The sequence below is a fragment of the Zalophus californianus genome, chromosome X (assembly GCF_009762305.2).
Source record: "Zalophus californianus isolate mZalCal1 chromosome X, mZalCal1.pri.v2, whole genome shotgun sequence".
Classification (NCBI taxonomy): domain Eukaryota; kingdom Metazoa; phylum Chordata; class Mammalia; order Carnivora; family Otariidae; genus Zalophus; species Zalophus californianus.
The window spans coordinates 21,498,984-21,520,729 of NC_045612.1; the positions used below are offsets into that span (position 1 = coordinate 21,498,984).

The window sequence follows — 21,746 nt, forward strand, 5'->3', positions numbered from 1 at the left end:
TCAAGAAAAAAATTGAAAGTAAATTATAATTATGCTTCCTAGAAATAATCACAGTTGATATTTTGGCATATTTCCTTTTAGTATTTTGACTCCAGATGTGTTTGTTTTACATAGTTGCGATCATATTGTATGTATAATTTGGTATTCTGATTTCTTCATATTCATACATTTTTTACATAATTCAAATATTTATAAAAATGATTGTTAATTACTCTGTAACAATTAATCCTGGAGAGTTACCATAGTTCTATTCATCTCCTCCCTTATTGCGGGTCATTTGGATTGATGTGTAGTATGTAGTATATATTTCGTATATTTAGTATATATGGGTTGATATATATGTACTATGGTATGTAATAATACTGTTGTAAGAACCCTTGTAATTTAGTTTTCCTGCACCTTTCAAATTATTTCCATAGGATTCCTAAAAATGGAATTACTTGATTAAGGAATTTTATTTCATTTTATTTTATTTTTAGATTTTATTTATTTGAGAGAGAGAATGAGAGAGAGAGAGAGCACACGAGAGGGGGGAGGGTCAGAGGGAGAAGCAGACTCCCCTCTGAGCAGGGAGATCCTGCGGGACTCGATCCCGGGACTCCAGGATCATGACCTGAGCCGAAGGCAGTCCGCTCAACCAACTGAGCCACCCAGGCGCCCTTGATTAAGGAATTTTAGATATTTTAAGGTTTTGATGCATCTCATTAAGTGAAATATTAGATGGGATAAACCCTATAAAAATAGTTTAAGCCTAGGTTTATAAATGCAAATATATACCTTGCATAGAGATAAAGCCAAAAACTCTTTCATTTTTTATTTTTATTTTTCTTAAAGATTTTATTTGTTTGACAGCGCGAGGGAGCACAAGCAGGGAGAGCAGGAGTAGGAGAGGGAGAAGCAGGCTCCCCGCTGAGCAGGGAGCCCGATGTGGGGCTCGATCCCAGGACCCTGGGATCATGACCTGAGCTGAAGGCAGATGCTTAACCATCTGAGCCACCCAGGCACCCCCAGAGACTCTTTTAAAAGGCCACACAGCATGGAACATTGTTCCCTTTCTCATCAGTTAGGTGGTGGGTTCGTGGTGTTCAATATGCTATTTTTTTTTAAAGATCTTATTTATTTATTTGACAGAGACACAGTGAGAGAGGGAACGTAAGCAGGGGGAGTGAGAGAGGGAGAAGCAGGCTTCCCGCCAAGCAGGGAGCCCGATGGAGGGCTCGATCCCAGGACCCTGGGACCACGACCTGAGTCGAAGGCAGACGCCCAACGACAGAGCCACCCAGGCGCCCCTCAATATGCTATTTTTTAAAAAAGTTCACCAGACCAGGTCATCTCTAAGGCCCTTTCTGGCTGCAGAGTTCTTTCATGTTCTGTTCTTTTATGGTTCCATAGGTCTTCAAGGGTGTGAGATGCAAGTACAGAGAGCCACAAGTCCCTTGAGATTCATAGTCTGAATATTTCATGCCTGGGCTATAATAATGTTGGGGGCAATGGGAAAGAAAGACCAGTATCTAAGCAGGCTGATAAGGGAAATGAGTGTGAAACACATACACATGAAATCCCTAATTTTGGCTCTAGAAAAAATTATAAAGTAGACTGCTTGCTCCTTTAAGAGGAGCAACAAAGCAGCCTTCTACCTGCAAGTCCCTGGTTTCTTTTTGTGCACACAGTAAGTACAAATTGGAATGGTTATTCACTTAAAAAAAACAAAGGTCTTTAAATTTTTCCCTATGTGACATAGTTGACGAATGTCTTTTGTAATGTTATTACTAACAAAATGTTTCATTAAATAAACATTTATGGATTTTTTCTTTGTAATGGTAATGCAGGGTCTTGGTAAGACTTTACAAACGATTGCTTTGCTTGGTTACCTGAAACATTACCGAAATATTCCCGGACCTCACATGGTTTTAGTTCCAAAGTCTACTTTATACAACTGGATGAATGAATTTAAACGATGGGTCCCATCTCTCCGTGTTATTTGTTTCGTCGGAGACAAGGATGCGAGAGTAAGTGAGAAATAGGTTTAAAGAGACCATCAAGAATAACATCATTTCTGGGGTTAAGTTGCCTACTATTACCATAAAAGACATTGAAGTTGACTGCTACTAGTAAATAACTCTACATTAAGGCTCTGTTTAAGTGCTTTTTATATATTAATTAATTCTCACAACACTCCTGTGAAGTAGATGTGTTACTTATTAATAACAGACAATCCATTACTATGTTTATCTGCATTTAATTTCAACTAGGTCATTAACCTCAGCATTTTTGAGTTGCATTTTAAATATCTTTTTATAAAAAAAGTCCTTATTGACAGTGTATCTTATCAGTGACTCTATCAGTTGTGCTATTTTGACTCCAAAACTGTAATTTTGCATGACTTAATTTTTTATGTTTAATTTTTTTTATTTTTGACTTTGACTTGGTATACATGGACACATGTGTGTGCTTACACACATGAATGGAACTTTTTCTATTTGTATGGAGAGCCTTGTGTTTTGTGTTTATTCATAGACACAGCTTTCAGTTTGGTCTTTGAATAGAAAAATACATATCTGCATACATTCTTAGATATTAGAAATTCTGGGCTCTTGCTTAAATTAGCCATTTGTCAATCTAGTAGGCTACAATTATTTAGGACTGTAAAATTAATCTAAAATAAATAAATTATGCAAAAATATCAAAATGAATAATCAGCTTAGAAAGCATATTATTAAACTTTGCCTTTATTTTGCCTCCAGAGGACATAGTTTAGAGTAAAGATTTATTCTATTTTACATATTTAGATACGTTATCAAAAGATATCCTTAAAAGAATGGTAGCATAATGAATTATGTAATTTTATTCTTATCATTTTGCTTGAAGAAAAATTACTTAAATTTATTTAAATTTAACTTATAAATAATTTAAATATTGAAATACTGAGCTCATAAATTTAGAATTATGGGCTTGATTCTTCCCTATGCCTAATATTTCCCAGTGGCAAATTAGTTACTTAGAACTCTTTCTAATCACTGCTGTTCTTTCCTTTTTAAAAAAGGTTTTATTTATTTATTTATTAGAGAGAGAAAGAGCACGAGTGGGGGGGAGGGACAGAGGGAGAGGGAGAAAGAGAAGCAGACTTCCTGCTGAGCTGAGAGCTGGACACAGGGATTGATCCCAGAACCTGGAGATCACGACCTGAGCCAAAGGCAGACACTCTCAGGTGCCTCTCACTGCTGTTCTTTGATGTAATACCACTCCTTATGAAACTTTGCATTTCTAAAGTACTGATTTTTGGCTGAAATTATTTCTTAAAGGTCATAAGCAAAAGAGAAATATCTACACTTGTTTCCAGGTATCTCAGTAAAACTGTCAGTGGTTTTCAACTATATTGTATGGAATCCAAGGATTTAATGAAGTATTTCTTCACTTTTTTTATGAAGATTTTTATTTATTCACTTGAGACACAGAGAGAGAGAGAGCATGAGCAGGGAGAGGGGCAGAGGGAAAGGGAGAAGCAGGCTCCCTGCTGAGCCAGGAGCCCGATGTGGGGCTCGATGTGGGGCTCGAACCCAGAACCCTGGGATCATGACCTGAGCTGAAGGCAGATGCTTAACCATCTGAGCCACCCAGGCGCCCCTAAAAGAAAGAGTGGATGTATTTAATTTGTGACTGTCCTATCTCTACCCCATGGGAGGTTGGGATTTTACTGGCAGCTTCAAAAATTTTTTAATCTTGAAAACCAATCTTCAAAGTCAGTGTTTTTCATATTGCCACTTGTTAATATTGGGAATTCATGTTGGTGGAGACAAGTTTTTAAAACATTGAGATACAAAAGAATGGAAAATGGCAGAGTGTTTCACTCATGGTGGGGATATGTACTGCTCCTTTTTTAAGGATTGCAACCTAAACTATAATTTTACTGTGGCCCATGGGCGAAAGAGTTTGCAAACTGGTAATTATTAATAACATAAATAATGTACTATATTCAACATTTAGAGATTGATGTCAGTATGCATAGTGAAAATCCAGATTATTACTTATAGACAGATTTGAATCTTGGGATATGGGATAGATATATTGGGTCTTTATAGTTTCCTGGCCTTTTGTAAATATTTTATGAGGTCAATATGTTATTAAAAATTTGATGTAGATTATAACAGGTATTTGAGTTGGGAAATTCTTAGTAATACTATTGATCCAGTTTGATACTAATGTAGTCCTGAAGTATATAGAGGTGTGAATCCCAAGTAAGGTTTTTTAGTTTTTCTTTTTTTTTAAGTAGGCTCCACACCCAGCATGGGACTTGATCTCACAGCCTTGAGATCAAGAGTTGCATGCTCTAACTGAGCCAGTTAGGCACCCCACCAAACTTGGTTTTTGACCCCTTCCTTTTCCACTCCAGAGGCATTAAAGATCTTGGACATGGAAACAGATCTGGTTTTAGTTCTGGTGTTGCCATTGACTGTGTGATGTTGAGTGACTCTTGAAGGGCCTTAATTTTGTCACCTATAAAGTGAGAGCTTTTGGATTATGTGATATTCAATGTTCTGTCACACAAATTTCAAAGTAGGGCTAATTTAAATTAAAAATGTGCATATGTTTCATGAAACTGTAGGAAGAACCATTAAACTGAGTGTTTCACAAAATCAAAGAAAGATAAGGTGTTTGCAAGACCAAATGGGGTCTGGTACCCTGGTTCTCTTTATGTTGTTTCCAATTCCCTAATGTCTTAATTAGCTTTTTCAATATGACCACTTCCCAGAGTGCAACTGAGATCTCTACAAAGGCCTTTTTTTCTGTTCTCTACTTTAGTCCAGGGGATCCTTTTGTATATATAGGCACTCAGTAAATATTTGTTGAATGAGTCCACAGTGTGTTTGGTGCATAACTGAGTTTATGAAATAATGAGTTTGCAGTGAACAGTTACTTTGTTTATGTACTGTAATTTTAGATTTACAGTACTAATCAGAACCTTCTCAGTATAGATTTGGCTGCTCCCTGTTAACTTCTGTGGTTTTATTTTGACCTGTAACATCTGGAATTCAGTTCATACAAGTTAAAAATGCTCTCAGTCAGCTTGGCTACTATGTTGGCCACTGCCTGTGAAGATTTAAAAACAGTTCTAAATAGTCTCACTGTTTTATTTTTTATTTTTTTAAAGATTTTATTTATTTATTTGACAGAGAGAGACACAGCGAGAGAGGGAACACAAGCAGGGGGAGTGGGAGAGGGAGAGGCAGGCCTCCCATGGAGCAGGGAGCCGATGCGGGGCTCGATCCCGGGACCCTGGGATCATGACCTGAGCCGAAGACAGACGCTTAACGACTGAGCCACCCAGGCGCCCCAGTCTCACTGTTTTAAATAGTCTCCTGTACTAGATAGAGCAAGTCCCCTTTATAAAATCATATCTGTAACCTCAAAACAACATCAGGAAGTTCACAGAAGCATTAATGGGCTTTCATGACCCCTTAACGAAATATGTGATTCATTCCTGCTAGAAAGGGAAGGAACATAAGAGATCTCAAAGGTTGAAATCATTCATGTCTATTGAGTTCTTTTCATTTGTTAAAACTGTATTGGTAATAGTTGGTGATGCTTGGCTCTTGGTAAGAGCATGTTTTTCAGAAGGCAGTTACTTCACCCATGTTTTTTGGACCATCTGTCCTATGAAGAGAGCCTAGTAATGTAGTCATCTTCTGGTGATAAGAACTACTCCAGTTCATTGGATATGCTGTACTCTTTTAAGGGAAGCCTTTGCTTCTCTTTTGTTGATGAATATATTAGCATGTCATCCAGATAATTGCCCACAAATGTGTCTTTGGGCCTTGGTTTTCCTGTCTTTAAAATGGATGAGACTAAATGATTCCCAGGTCTCTCTCTTACAATTATTAATATTCTCTTGATGTTTTAATTCTGTGACCATCTTGTCAGTGTATTCTAATATGAGGAACTTTATTTTGCATTAGGCTGCTTTTATTCGTGATGAAATGATGCCAGGAGAATGGGACGTTTGTGTTACTTCTTATGAGATGGTAATTAAAGAAAAATCTGTATTTAAAAAGTTTCATTGGCGATACCTAGTCATTGATGAGGCTCACAGAATAAAGAATGAAAAATCTAAGGTAAGCCAGTTTTCAATATCATTGTTAAAGTTTTCTTTTAACTACCATGTCTGTTTACTTCTGTGTATTCAAAATTAAAAAGGGTTGGAAGATTGTGATTTTATTCACAGAATGTGAATGAAAATCAGTTTTAAAAATGGTTTTAAAGTTTAAATTATTGAATATGAGACAAATGAAAATTGAGCACAGTTTTTAATATAAAGAAAATTAGGTGTTCATTTGCTATACTTGTTGCAGCCTAACTCTGTTATGCTACAGTATTTTAATATTTTGGTAATATTTGGTGTACAAAAGTCATTTGCATTGATTTGACTTTTATTGAGGAGCCTACCAGCTTATGTATATTCATAAGGATTAAAAAAAACATTTCTTGGAATTATCTGATTTGTGTGAATTAGAGTGTGGTGTTAATTTTGAAAAATATCAATATTTCTTGCCATTCAACTCCATCAACAGTAGGAAAAGCCATCAGTTATTATGATGAGCCTCTCTTTGGATCACTGGGCTACTTTGGGAGAAACAGGGACAGAACTGGAGGAAAACTACCAGGTGGATCATACTAATTTCAAATTGAAACTAATAGCCAATAAAAAAGGATGCATGTTAGAGAATAATTATTTGAGTGTATAAAAATGTGCATTTTTATTTGATAAGGTTACTATTCTTTTATGCTTTTGTGCTTTAATTTTTATAGTTTTATGTTTGTTTATTTTTTAAAGATTTTATTTATTTATTTGACAGAGAGAGATACAGGGAGAGAGGGAACACAAGCAGAGGGAGTGGGAGAGGGAGAAACTGGCTTCCCGCGGAGCAGGGAGCCCGATGCAGGGCTCGATCCCAGGACCCTGGGATCATGACCTGAGCCGAAGGCAGACGCTTAACGACTGAACCACCCAGGCGCCCCTATAGCTTTATATTTAGAAAGTTAATGTAAGTTAAGAAAAATGGGTGCAACTCCGGTGCTTAGAAATTGTCATCAGGCCAAGTTAGAACTTGGCTAGGTATGTAGATGAACATGATTGGCAGGGAGAAGGAGATATTATTGTGTAAAGTGACTAGCCTGGATTCCATGGAGTTTTGACTGTTTCTGTGGACCCAAAATGGAGAAAATAAATTTTTTGAAGTGAGGGAGGGGTCTGAGGTATGACTATGATTTGCATTCTTGTAAGTGTAGAAATGCCTAGGATATTTTGTTTAGTTGTGATTCATTGTGGCAATGTCACCTGAGCTAGGATATTTTCCTAGTTCAGAAAAATAATTTTCAAGTTTTATTTTATTCAAAACATGGTTGGATAAAGAACTGAATTTTGAGAATTCTAATAAATAAAGCGATGTTAACATAATTATTTTTCTAGCTTTCTGAGATTGTTCGTGAGTTCAAGTCAACCAACCGCTTGCTCCTAACTGGAACACCTTTGCAGAATAACCTGCATGAACTCTGGGCATTACTCAACTTTTTATTGCCTGATGTCTTTAATTCTGCAGATGTAAGTTTAAGTCACGTTTTAAATATGATTTTCTTATGTTCACAGACATCTGTTTTCAAAGCATAGAATGTAGATTGAAATTTATAGTTCTTTTTCATTTGTAATTCTTTATCTGTGTGTTTTGGTTTTCTCAGAAAAAAAAAGCTCTTAAGCACAAATTTTTCAAATGGGGTTATTTAGAGAAATAATGTATCTTTTCTTTGAGATTATTCTGCCTGTTAAACTTTGCCTATATTGCATTGCTGTCACAATTTCTGATATGAAATAGGCTGAGTTCATAATAGTAAATTCAAAATTTTCTTTTAATTAAATTGGAAGGGCTTTCTACATACTAGTTTGGTAGGTGGAGTCTTTAAAATGGTCTTTAATTATTGTAGTCATTAACATTTGGTGAGCACTAAAGAGCTCATAATTAATGTGTGATTAGAAAAACAGCATATTTTGTAAATGTGTGATTTACATTGTTTTTATCATTAACACAAGGTTATGCTAGTGCAGCAAACTGAATTGAATGATTTAAGGATTTTGGAACTTGATTTTTCTCATTACTGATATTAATTGATAATAAAAAGTACCAAGTTCAGCTATCCATTGGTTTGTATACCTTATCTTGCTTTGGTTTATTTTTATTGTTTGTTTAAAATTTTTGTTATCATTATATGCCTTCTATTTTATATTCTTATTCCTACTCTAACTCTTAACTGGATAAATGCTACTATGATATGGGGAAGCCTAATAAAAGACTTTTAAGGAAACAGTGCTGGTGTAGTTCAAATTTTAACTCCTCCAGTATTTTAGCTATTTTTGAGAAGTAAATAATATTGACCATGATAGTGAACGTATTTTTGAAAGTGCTTTTAAAATGAACTACTGTTGTATCATTGTTTAAGAATTTGTGCAATATTGAATTTATTAAAAAAAAAAAACCAAACCAACCCCCTGTGTGCTTACTGCAAAATTTTCACCCCTCCACAGGACTTTGACTCTTGGTTTGACACTAAAAATTGTCTTGGTGATCAAAAACTTGTGGAAAGACTTCACGCAGTAAGTAATAGACAAGAAAATTTAGTAATTTAAAATATATATACCAACCCAGAAAACAAATTGCCATAGAGTCCGTTTGAACTTGTGGGTTTACCCCCTGGCTCAGTCTCACTGCTTCTCCCTTCCAGTCTTTCTGACAGCCTCTTTGGGAAATGAACTCTACTCTATTTTCAGCCTGTTTAGGGAACAGCTTTTTTACTTCAGCTCTCCTGCATGGATAATGTGGTCCTCTCCAGTAGAGGCTGTTCATACTCCCATACCCCACAGGTCCTTAAGATGGCATCAGTATTTTTCTAGTTCCCCAGTGCCACTTGTAAGCCACTAGTTCTGCACCATCATGTACAGAACTCTTTAAGGTGAAGTTATCTTGCAGGTCCACCTTCCACCCATTCTTTTCTCTGTCATCCACTCATCTACAGGTGACTCCCTCACATTCATTAAATACCCGTTTTCCATTCTTTGATAACAACTTCTTATATCCTTTTTAGCTCTTTCACTCATGTTACTCCTTCTGTACTTAATTCTGTTACCTTGCAGAGACCTCCAGTCCTTGGACCCCTGCTTTTTCTCATCCATCACCTCATTTCTGTTGTTACTTTACTTTCCTCTCTCTCTCTTTTTAAAAAAGACTTTATTTTTAAGTAATCTCTACACCCAACATGGAGCTCAAACTCACAACCCCAAGATCAAGAGTTGCAGGCTCCACTGACTGAGCCAGTCAGGTGCCCCTGTTGTTACTTTTTTCTCTACCAAACAATGAGCCCATTTTCTATCACTTGAACCACGCTTTTGCCAATACTCCCAAACTTTCTTTCTTTTCTTGTCTATCTGCCATTTCTGCCCTGGAAGCCCGACACTGGAATACTGTAACTGTCTCTGTCTTCTGGGTTTGAATTCTGCTTCTACCACTTACTAGAAGAGTGCCTTGTTCTGTACTGGAACTGTTCAACACTGATAAAGAAGGTTATACAATTGTACAGGTTGGAGCAACTCCAGTTTCATGTTCTATAACATAAGCTGGGGTTTGATGATGTCAGCAATCCTTCGACGTGGCCTTCTATGGCATTCTTTCCCATTTCCGGTAACAGCTGCCTCAGGCCTTCCCCAATCTCCCCAAGACTTCTATCCCAGATACTCTCTGCCCCCTTCCTTTCTCAGTAAGTAGCATCATTATTTTCTCAAAGAGAAAGGAGAAGTTATTAGGTAGGAACTCCTTTAAAGATATCCAGCTTCCAAGGATATCTGCATCTGTGTTACCTTCTTTCTGAAGGGAGAGGTGTTTTCTTTGGTCATTGGCTAAGACTTTGGACATGAACCCTGGATCTCATCTCTCTCTGTTTCCTTATGGGACCTTTCCCCATAATTTATCCTTTTTATTGACTGATTTTTCTGGCTCTCACTCTATATTGGCTCTTTGTCCTAACATGTAAACATGCTCAAGTATCTCCCTTATTAAAATCCAAACCCACACCCATACGCACCCACCCTCACGCATATACAAAATAGTACTCTCTTATCATTGTGTGGCTGTGATTCTGGTCTCGTCTCTTGATAGCTAAGCTTCTTGAAAAAGTGGCTTATTTTCTCCATCTCCGCTACCTAATCTCCTGTTTACTCTTGACTCATTGACCACTGGCTTCTATCCGTTCTACGCAACTGAAACTTATCTTGGAAGGTCTTCAGTCATTTTCCAGTTGCTGAATTCAGGGTATACTTTTTGCTCAGTATTTTGGCTTCTCTGTACTGCTTAGCACTTCTAACCACTCCTGCATGAAACCCTTTCCTACCTGGTTTCTGGAGTACAGAATGGATTCTCTCTTGGATTTTCTCTTACCTTTTTGGCCACTCCTATCAGTCCCCTTTATGGGTTTTCTTTCTCAGTCTGTCCCTGAAAGTTTAGTGTTTTGTAGGGCTTTGTCTTTGACTTTCTTTTTATGTGCTCTCCCTGGGGATCCGCTCCCATGGTTATAGCTACCACCTATCTACTTAGAACTCCCAAATTTATCTTTCCATTATTTCTTGCCTAGTTTCTGCATATCTCACTGTCTTCTGAGTCTTTCTGTCTAAATGTCTCACAGGCAGTTTAAACTCTTAAAGAATCTTAGACAATTTTAAGAGGCTCAAACCAGAGATCAGAAGTTGTCTTTCACTCTTTTCTTTTCCTTACCTCCCATAGATCTCTAATAGTAATAGCTTCTATTTACTAATGTCTACTGTGATTAAGCTCTACACAAGTACTATCATAAATTTTCACAGCAGCTTTGGAAATAGGTATCATTATTCTCATTTTAAAATGCTTGTCATATACATATACTATAACTTTTTGATGAATGGTTGAGGAAAGAGGCTCAGAAAAGTTAAGGAAGTTGTCCAGGCTCTCACAACAGCTAATCAGGGACTGAGCTGATTTTAGAATCAGCTTGATCTGGGTTTGAATTTGGCTTCTACCACTTACTAGCAAAATGACTTTGGTTGAGTTAATACAATTGAAGGACACCTGGGTGGCTCAGTCGGTTGGGTGTCCGGCTCTTGGTTTCAGCTCAGGTCATGATCTCAGGGTTGTGAGATTGAGCCCCATGTTGGACTCCACACTGAGTGCAGAGTCTGCTTGAGATTCTCTGCCTCTTCCTCTCCCTCTGCCCCTCCCGCTGCTCATGCTTTCTCTTTCTCTCTCTAAAATAAATAAATATTTTTATTTTTATTTTTTAAAAAAGTTTTAAACATTTTTTTTAAAGATTCTATTTATTTATTTGACACACAGAGAGAGACAGCGAGAGCAGGAACACAGCAGGGGGAGTGGGAGAGGGAGAAGCAGACTTCCCGCCGAGCAGGGAGCCCGATGTGGGCCTCGATCCCAAGACCCTGGGATCATGACCTGAGCCGAAGGCAGATGCTTAACGACTGAGCCACCCAGGCGCCCCTAAAGTAAATAAATAAATAAATAAATAAATAAATAAATAAATAAAATCTTTTTAAAAAAAGAAATAAAATTAAAGTAATCACATTTCCCTTAAAGATTTATTGTAAGGATTTTGTACTCTCTGTTGTAAAGTTCATGGTGCACGTACTCTATATAGATGATGGTAGCACTATTACTTTCCTGTGATAGAGTCTGTCTGGCAGGTATATACTGATTATTTCATCTTTTTTCTCTATTCATCCATATCTTCCTTAACATTGAACTATTTTCTCTTCATTCATATATTTAACTATTTTGAAATGGCCTGCATTTTTATCTCACTTGTAAAGACTCTCTGATTCATACTCTGACTTCAGATTTCCTCTAAGATTAAAAAATCTTGTTGTTTCACTTAGTGTAATATCTTCTAGGTACATTCATGCTGTCACAAATGGCAAGATCTCATCCTTTTTTATGCCTGAGTAACATTCCATCGTGTGTGTGTGTGTATTATATTTACATACATACGTGTGTGTCTGTATTCATATATGAATACAGACACACATATATGTAGACCACATCTTCTTTATTTATTCATCTATCAATGGACACTTAGGTGTTGCTTCTGTATCTTGGTTATTGTAAATAATGCTGCAATAAACATAGGGGTGCATATAGCTTTTCAAATTAGTGTTTTCATTTTCTATGGGTAAATACCCAGTAGTGGAGTTATTGGATCATATGGCATTTCTATTTTTGTTTTTTTGAGGAACCTCCATACTGTTTTCCACAGCGGCTGTACCAATTTATATACCCACCAACAGTGTATGAAGGTTCCTTTTTCTCCACATCCTTGCCAGCTCTTGATATTTCTTGTCTTTTTGATACTAGCCATTCTGACAGATATAAGGTGATATCTCATTGCAGTTTTGATTTGCATTTCCTTGATGATGAGTGATAATGAGCATCTTTTCTTAGTGTGTCCGTTGGTCATCTGTAGGTCTTTTGGAAAAATGTCTGTTACCATCAAAATTATTCCTATACAGAATAAAAAAACAAATGTATGACAAGAGCTTTTTTTTTTAAAAAAAAGATTCTTTCATGCTTATTCAATAGTCAATAATCTTGTCTTTTTAATGTATTTTATGCTATCAAATTATGAATATCTAATTTAGGTCCCCTGTTCTGATTTTTTAATGGGCCATTGGTTCTTTTCTTTTGAGAAAATTGGCAACTGGCATTGGTAGTGTTTTTCAGGTTATGCTTTGGGAAGTAAATTTCACATTAGTGTGTTGTCAATGAAATACATGGTTTATAATATTAAATATCTTATAAACTTTTATAAAAACTATCACTTTTTAGGTTTTAAAACCATTTTTGTTACGTCGTATAAAAACTGATGTAGAGAAGAGCCTGCCTCCTAAAAAGGAAATAAAGATTTACTTGGGACTGAGTAAAATGCAACGAGAATGGTGAGCTATTTTATTTCCATTGGAATTTATTTATGTGTAAGGATTTATTAAAATTTAGCTTTGTAGTGGTTCAATTATGCCCTTATTTTTTTTCAGTTGTGCCTTTAGATCAAAATTTACATTTTATGTTTAAATGGCAAGTTAAGTAGTTCAAATATTTTAATAGAAAATTAGTGAATATTTTATTTAGCCTTTGGGAGAGAGCATGGGCCTTGATTTTATAGGCCCATATTTTTTTTAAAATATTTTTTAAAATCTAAATTCAACTAATTAACATATAATATATTATTGGTTTCAGAGGTAGAGGTCAGTGATTCATCAGTCTTATATAATACCTAGTGCTCATTATATCACATGAACTCATTAATTATAGACCTGTATTTGAATCCCATGCTTTGTCCCTTAGTAGCTATTTAGCTTGGGTAAATCATATAACCTATTTCCCTTCTATAAAATGGGGATAATAATACTTAGCTTATGAGTCAATGTCAGGGTTAAAGAGGCTAATGTGACTTGCACATTTGTCTGGTATTCTTTTTCCGTCTGTGAAAATAGTAATAACCGTAATAATAAGTAATAATAAGATGGATGAGAATAGCAGTTGTAGATATTATAAAAATAGAAGCTGAATTGGTTTGATAAATACAGGCAAAGCAGGAAATTGACAAGAGAAGTCACAAGGAATCATAAATTAGACATGCTTATGTAATAATGCTGCTAAAAGAAGCAAAATGTTGTGGGGCACCTGGTTGACTCAGTTGGTTAGGCGTCTGACTCTTGATCTCAGCTCAGGTCTTGATCTCAGGGTCATGAGTTCAAGCCCTGTGTTGGGCATGGAGCCTACTTAAAAAAAAAAGAAGCAAAATGTTGCTAATATATGTTACAAGTGATCTAATTTTATTTGTAATGACTTCTCTACTACTGAAACCAGTATAGGGTGGTGGTGAAGAGTATATTTCTCTGGATTCAGACATAAGATCAAACTCTGACTTTGTCCCTTTTTGTGGCCCTGAGTAGGTTGTTTCACCTCTCTTAGCTGCCTGAATTTCCATTCGTAAAGTGGGGGTGATTCTAGTACATACCTCAGAGTTGTGAAGATTTAACAAGATGATTTATATAAAGCCCTTCACATGATATCTGGCACTTCCAATAAAATTTGGCTATTAATATAATTAAATATTAATTACTGTTCAGGTGGATACATAGGTCTATTTTCACCTGGGTAAAGGCCAACAAAAGATAGTGAAAAATGTTTATGGATCAGAAAAAAATGCCTTACGAAGATTAGGTATAAGAAATTTGATTGTTGGGGCACCTGGGTGCCTCAGTTGTTAAGCATCTGCCTTCGGCTCAGGTCATGATCCCAGGGTGCTGGGATCGAGCCCTGCATTGGGCTCCGTGCTCCTTGGGAAGCCTGCTTCTCCCTCTCCCACTCCCCCTGCTTGTGTTCCCTCTCTCGCTGTGTCTCACTCTGTCAAACAAAATCTTAAAAAAAAAAGAAAGAAGTTGTGATTGTTTTTAGCTCAAACAAGAAACAGTTGGATGCCAACTTTCAGCAAATATTGTAGTTATTGAATAATTAATTATCAGATATGGTTATCTGAGTAGTTATCAGCTGATCGCAATTTGTAGCAATGGATAAAGCAGGAGGAAACAGGTTTGTAGGCAACATACAAGTTAAAATGTTCAAAAGTTTCTTGGTTTTGCTGATCAGATTTAGTTTCAAAATCGAATTTGTTTAAATAGGACTCTATGCTAATCAGCAAAGGGATTTGCTTGATGACATTGAACTCTTTATTTTTAACTTTAAAAAAATTTTGTTTATTTATTTGACAGAGAGACACAGCAAGAGAGGGAACACAAGCAGAGGGAGTGGGAGAGGGAGAAGCAGGGTTCCCACTGAGCAGGGAGCCTGATATGGGCCTGGATCCCAGGACCTTGGGATCGTGACCTGAGCCGAAGGCAGACGCTTAACGACCGAGCCACCCAAGCACCCTTGAACATTTTTTTTTAGATTGCTTTAACTTTTTATTATTACAAACAGTGTTGTGATGAACACTATTTCACTTATATGGCTATCTACAAAGGACGAAATTGTAGATGTAGAATATTCACATTTTAAAACTTATTACCTATCTTGCCAAATTGCCCTTTAGAAAGACTGTACTAACATATCCATGTCAGTTTATAAGATCTTCCTATTTCACCACATATTCACCAAAACTGAGTATTTTTTTACTTTTTTTTTCAAATTTTTATTTAAATTCTAATTGGTTACTATATCGTGTAATATTTGTTTCAGGAGTAGAATTTAGTGATTCATCAATTACATATAATAAATGATTAATTATAGTTAAAAATTTTAGGTATACAAAAATCCTGATGAAAGATATTGATGTGTTAAACTCTGCTGGCAAGATGGACAAGATGCGACTCTTAAACATTCTGATGCAGCTTCGAAAGTGTTGTAATCATCCTTACTTGTTTGATGGTGCTGAACCTGGTCCACCTTATACCACTGATGAGCACATTGTCAGCAACAGTGGTAAAATGGTAGTTCTTGATAAACTGTTGGCCAAACTCAAAGAACAGGGTGAGTTACAAATCTATACATTAACATGAAATGACTTTATATTAGTGACTTGTGTATGAATAACATTTTGCATATTTACCCATCATTCATTCACTTATTCAGCGAACATTGTTGAGTACTTATTATCTGCCAGGAATTGTCCTATGCGCTGGGTATACAAAGATGCATAAGACAACAGTCTTTGCCTTGGATAAACAATGTAGTGAGGAGGAACAGTGGCAATTCGTTGTGATAAGTGCCATGATATGTTGAGAAACAGAGTTGGGGAAATCTTCACAAAGGCGACATTTGAAGTGAGTCCTGGAGAATGTCTAGGAGTAAATCATGGGAAAAAGGAGGGGGAAGCGTTTTACAGGGCAATGAAACAGAAGTGTGAAAAAGGAATGCAGAGCTTACAGCATTTGGGGTAGAGTGGCAGTTGAGGAATCTGGGAAGTTGGATGGGGCCAGATTACGAAAGGCCTTTTAAACATGCTAAAGAAGTTTGGACTATTTGGAAGGCAGGGAGGGAGGTGTGTCATAGAAGATTTTGCTGTCAGCTGACGTGATCAGACTTATATGTTTGGAGGAGAACCTTTGAAGCAGTACGGGGGTTCTACTGAGGATGAGAGATGAGAAACAGGAGACTAGCTGGGAGACTATTGCAGTAGTCTAATGAAACGTTGTGTGGACCGATCACTCATCCTCAGGACAGAGAAAAGGCAGAATTTAAATCATCTCAATATGTGTGGAGGGTTTTGAAATCCTTAAACATGCATAACTCAGCAATGCATAATTCTGTATAGCATTCCTCAAAGGTGTATATGTGTGTGTGTTTCATGAAGTGTTCCACTATATATTTATATTACATGTGATGTTTACTTATATTTTTGTAACTTTCAAATTAGTTTTACACAAGTTGAATAACTTGCTTTTTGGGGGGAAATGTTTTAGGTTCAAGGGTTCTCATTTTTAGCCAGATGACTCGCTTGCTGGACATTTTGGAGGATTATTGTATGTGGCGTGGTTATGAGTATTGTCGACTGGATGGACAAACCCCACATGAAGAAAGAGAGGTGAGGAAAAGAAAGTAAAACAAAACTTTAAAAATCAGAGTTCAATTAAGCCATGTTTTTCATCATTAGGTAGTTTTGAACTTTGGCCTTTTTTTAAATAGCTAGGTGTGTTGAATTTCTCACTAACACCTCTCTGTCTCTCTGAGATCTTCAATTTGGCTTGCATTATACTGACTCCTTACAAAGCATCCTTTTCAAGGTCTTCAGAGACATCCTCACTTACCTAAAGGATACTACACCATTGCACCCTTACCTCTTCTAACCACAGCTCTGACCTTCTAATTACTGTTTCTCATCCTACTCTTTAATCTCTTGATTCTGCCATTTTCTTTTCTTGATTTGCTTCCTGCAGTAGACCCTCGCCATTTGTGGAGTTTAACAGTTGAGATTTTTCCAGTTTATGAGTAATCCTAAAGACTCATGAAACTAATTTGTAAAGGAAATAATCTGTGTTAGATTTTTGTAAAACTGAAATTGGACAACATAGGTATAGGTGTATCATGCATTTGGATCTTGGAATACCAAAAGGCTGGTGTATAGGAATGAGTTACTTAGCTAGTGAGGAAGCCTACCTAGCAGCCAGTGTTTCTCAAATTTGGGAATTCTTACAGATCTTTAGATTATCCCTCATGAATGTCATGGGTCTAATGTATTTTAAACCCTTTAAATACTTTTTTGGGGGGAGGGCTTTTCTAATTTATCTTCACTTTTCTGTGGTCCTTCAAGGCTCTGTCTTTGGTCTCTCTTTTAAGTCTATCCTCATGCTCTGGGCAAAGATTGTGATTTCATGGTATAGTGGAAAATGCATTGAACTTGGTTTCAGAAGACCTAAATTTCAGCACCAACTCCACCACTTTGTAGTGTATGCAAGCTGTTTAATTCTCTGAGCCTCAGTATCTTTAACTATTATCAGGGTAATATTAATACCTAGGCTGCTTTTTTTCTGACAATGTTATGAGGATCATTGGGTATAATAGATATGAATGCAGTTTTTAAAACTCTGTAGTGCAGGATATACTACATGTCATGAAATTGCACACAGGCCTTTTACCTCTCAGTTTTAAGGCTGCATCTCAGGCCACAGAGACTCTTAGTCCATGTCCCTCTCCTTCTGTAGCTTCAGTGAGCACTCTGTCCCTTGTGTGCTTCCTTATTGAAGCTTGGCTCTAGCATAGGATAGGGTCCATAGCGGGCACACAGGCCCTTTTCATATTAAGGGTTTACCTGCTACCCATTGTGGGGAAACATTTTTGATAACATTTACAAATAATGGGGGTGTTTCAAAGTTTACACAGGTCCCTGCTCTATAGTAGTTTACTTTTTCTGAAATGGTAACTTGAAGCTTTATTGGGCTTTTGCTGATTTATTCCTCAGAATGGGTTTCTTTCAAATCCACATTAAGTACAAGCCATATAGTGCTATTCAAAATGACCCTTTTTCCTGGAGTGAAGATGATACTAAGGCAGAAAAGTAGGTGCTTTCTGACCTCAAATAGCCAATTTGCATTTCTGACTGATCTCCCTGTTTATGAACAATGTGGACTTTACCTAATTATACCCAAATTATTCTGGTTTCTTAAAATTTCCAATAATTTCTCCCTTCAGAGGCTTTGAATTGCATATGTTGAATTTAGGTACAGCAAAGTCAGAGCTGTTCTTTTTTTTTTTTTTTAAATGCCCCACTTTCCCATTATACTGTTGTCCACCTAATCGTTTCATCTATTTTTCTAGTAAGGAGGAGAAGCCACATTTGATTCCTTACTCTATTTGCCAGCTGTTAATAAGCAATTCTTTTTCAGTAGTTCTCAGATTTGCCCTTTCTTCATTGCTACCGCTAAATTCAGCTAGCGAAGTCTCTGGTCACCCTCTGACTCAGTTCCTATAACCTTTACTTAATTGGCCTCCTCGCTTTTATAGGGAAAGGATCTAACATTTGTCAAGCAGCAACTCTAAGCTAGGCAATGTATAGTTCCAACTGAATTCTCCCAGCAGCCCAGTAAAATATAATTTACTGGTATCATTTTCTCTACTTGAAACTGTCTCAGAGAGGTTAAATGCTTGCTTAGAAACACATATGTCGTAAATGGTAATGAGTCACACCAGGTTTTTGCTCTTTCCTCTACACCAAATTGCCTCTCACTACACCATGCTGCTTTCTATACTGCCCCCTCTCCATGCTATACGGACTGCGGCAGTGAGCGTCACCTCTGCTGCAAGTTTTGACCATGCCATTCCATTCATTAAAAATATGACTTCCTGTATTTTCTGATTATCAAAGTAATATATGACTGCTGAAGGAAATTTGTAAAATAAAAGTATTTCTGGCCAATTTCTTTTTGTATATAGAATTTATATAAATAACGGATATTATACTATATTAATATAAAGTTTGGTAACATTTTTACTCAGCATTATGTTGTACTTTCCTATATCAGTAATAAACTTCATTGTAAAAATAACTTAAGTATAATATTACATCCAGTGGATGTACTATAAATAATTTATTTCCCAATTGTTGATCATTTAGGTTGTTTCCAAGTTTTCACTATTATAAATAATGCTAAAGTGAAAGTCCTTATACATAAATCTTTGTGCACATTTCTGATTATTTCCTTAGGATAAATTCCTAGAAGTGGAATTACTGGGTCAAAGGGTATGAACATTTTTAAGACTCTTGATGCATATTGCCAAATTGCTTTCCAGAAAGGTTGTACCAATTTCCATTCCCTGCAGCAATGTATGAGAGTGCCCGTCTCACCGCCCCCTCGTCAACATTGAGTATTATCATTTTTTTAATCTTCAAAAAATGGTATTATGTTTTAATTTGCATTTATTTGATTACTAGTGAGATTGAACATTATTTTTGTATTATTAGCCATTCATATTTGTTCTGTGAATTGTCTGTTCTTTCCTTTTTTTTTTTCCTTATTTTTCTATTGGGGTCTTAGTGTTTCTAATTAATTTGTATGAGATCTTTATATAGTAGGGATATTAACATCCCATTAATTTTAAGACTCTTTACTGAATATCCCTGGATTACCTTACTGAATTTCCTCATTACTTCCCTATTTGCCCCTTGTCACCATATGGAAATAAATCTACTTAATCTCCCCTTTATCCAATTCTCTCATTCACATTTCTGAACCTTTTTCTTTCTTGTTGGTCTTCCAAACTATACCTTCTTTGTTAATCCTATGTAAAATAATGGGAATGAAGTTGAGATAGCTGACATTTTACCTCCTAGATATTTTTTAGCTCTCACTCCAAACATTTTTACTATTGTTGCTTTAAGTAATTTAAATGATTTGCTTGCCTAGTTAAATTTGTCTATACGATTGTTCTGAGTTTGTCTCTATTGATGTAAGCTTCTAAATATTAGGAACTTTATGTAATATACTTTCTACAGCAATTCACACAGTACAGTATATAGATATATGCTTAAGTATTTTTGAGATGGAAGAATATCATAAAGTGGGCTTTTGAATATGTATGTTAAAAATATTTCTTAAGGACTCTGTTAATATAATTTTATTTTTGTTTTTCTTCCATCTCCTGTGTCAATTAAAAAAAGGAAGCAATAGAGGCCTTTAATGTTCCTAATAGTAGCAAATTCATCTTTATGCTGAGTACCAGAGCTGGAGGTCTTGGAATTAACTTGGCAAGTGCTGACGTGGTTATACTGTATGATTCAGACTGGAATCCACAGGTTGATCTACAAGCTATGGTTAGTAATCTTTAATGATGCCAGAAATTTATTTTAGCTAGGAATACTATTGTTATTTATGCAGCACAGATGTAACTTATAAAAGGGCAACAACAATTTTTGGGAGGTTTTCTAGATGTTAAAATAGATTATCTTGGAAAACAAAGATACTGTGCTAATTACAAAAACAAAAAAGAAAACAGAAACACACACACCCCAAATCCAACTACAGCATTTATGTGTCTATTTTGGCATTTATCATGAAACAGAAATGTTTTTTCCCACTCCTGAATATTGAAAAGGACATGTACATATGTCTTAATGAAAAGGGTTAAAAAGTTAATGTATTGATATTAATTCTTTTGGATTACTAAATACATTAAAATCCTTAGCACTAAAATTGGGAGAGGTATGATTTCAACTTTTGTAATAAAACATTTGGGATGAGGAGGTAAAAAGGTAACAACGGAATATATTCCAGGAAAACATCTGATACCTAAGGACACCATTGGAAAATATCCTACCCTTTTTTCAAGAAAAATTTCAAGGAGCTATTTCTTTTATCTGTCATCATGCTGTCATTTACTGAATTAGAGGTACAACTTCTGTCAGTGTGACTCACATTTTGAGATAAAGAAAAGTAATTTCAGAAGTACAAAGATGCAAAATAGCTATGCACTCAAAATCCCAATAAATTATGGGATAATTTACTATCTTTGGAAGCAATTAAAGTCATACGTCAATGAGGCATGGCTTAGAAGTCCTTTTTAAAAATTTTATATATTTATATTTTTTGGTGCTGAAACCCGGGAGTGAACGCCCCACCTTCCTTTTTTTTATAACAGAATTAAAACATATTGACTATCAGGACATTTTAATTTTTTTTTTAAGATTTTATTTATTTATTTGACAGAGATGTAGTGAGAGAGGGAACCCAAGCAGAGGGAGAATGGGAGAGGGAGAAGCAGGCTTCCCGCAGAGCAGGGAGCCCTATGTGGAGCTCGATCCCAGGACCCTGGGATCATGACCTGGGGAAAAGGCAGACGCTTAACGACTGAGCCACCCAGGCACCCCAAAAACTTGTTTTAAATTAGCTAGGAAACTTGATGCTTCAAGAAGGTCTGATATGAAGGTTTTCATAAAGAATTCCCTCTCCTTATTAATATTCTTAAATATAAAGAACTCATGCAATTTGATTTTTTTTTAAGATTTTATTTATTTATTTGATAGAGACACAGCGAAGAGGAAACACAAGCAGGGGGAGTGGGAGAGGGAGAAGCAGGCTTCCTGCAGAGCAGGAAGCCCGATGTGGGGCTCAATCCCAGCACCCTGGGATCATGACCTTAGCCTAAGGCAGATGCTTAAAGACTGAGCCACCCAGGCGC

The 21,746-nt window shown here is 36.3% G+C and overlaps 1 protein-coding gene across 8 annotated transcripts in view; it reads left to right on the plus strand.

Annotated features, from left to right (window-relative positions):
- SMARCA1 (SWI/SNF related, matrix associated, actin dependent regulator of chromatin, subfamily a, member 1) overlaps window positions 1–21,746 on the plus strand; it is a 462,233-nt gene that overhangs the window by 10,765 nt on the left and 429,722 nt on the right. For 5 of the 8 annotated variants that reach the window (XM_035725645.1, XM_027608388.2, XM_027608393.2 and 2 more), the window contains exons 6-14: window positions 1,830–2,009; window positions 5,955–6,110; window positions 7,466–7,597; window positions 8,573–8,641; window positions 12,903–13,012; window positions 15,379–15,605; window positions 16,538–16,659; window positions 19,276–19,311; window positions 20,230–20,382. In XM_035725645.1, the coding sequence (XP_035581538.1) occupies window positions 1,830–2,009; window positions 5,955–6,110; window positions 7,466–7,597; window positions 8,573–8,641; window positions 12,903–13,012; window positions 15,379–15,605; window positions 16,538–16,659; window positions 19,276–19,311; window positions 20,230–20,382 (1,185 nt within the window). The remainder of the gene's footprint in view (window positions 1–1,829; window positions 2,010–5,954; window positions 6,111–7,465; window positions 7,598–8,572; window positions 8,642–12,902; window positions 13,013–15,378; window positions 15,606–16,537; window positions 16,660–19,275; window positions 19,312–20,229; window positions 20,383–21,746) is intronic. The other 3 variants (XM_027608387.1, XM_027608389.2, XM_027608394.2) reach the window with 1 other exon arrangement.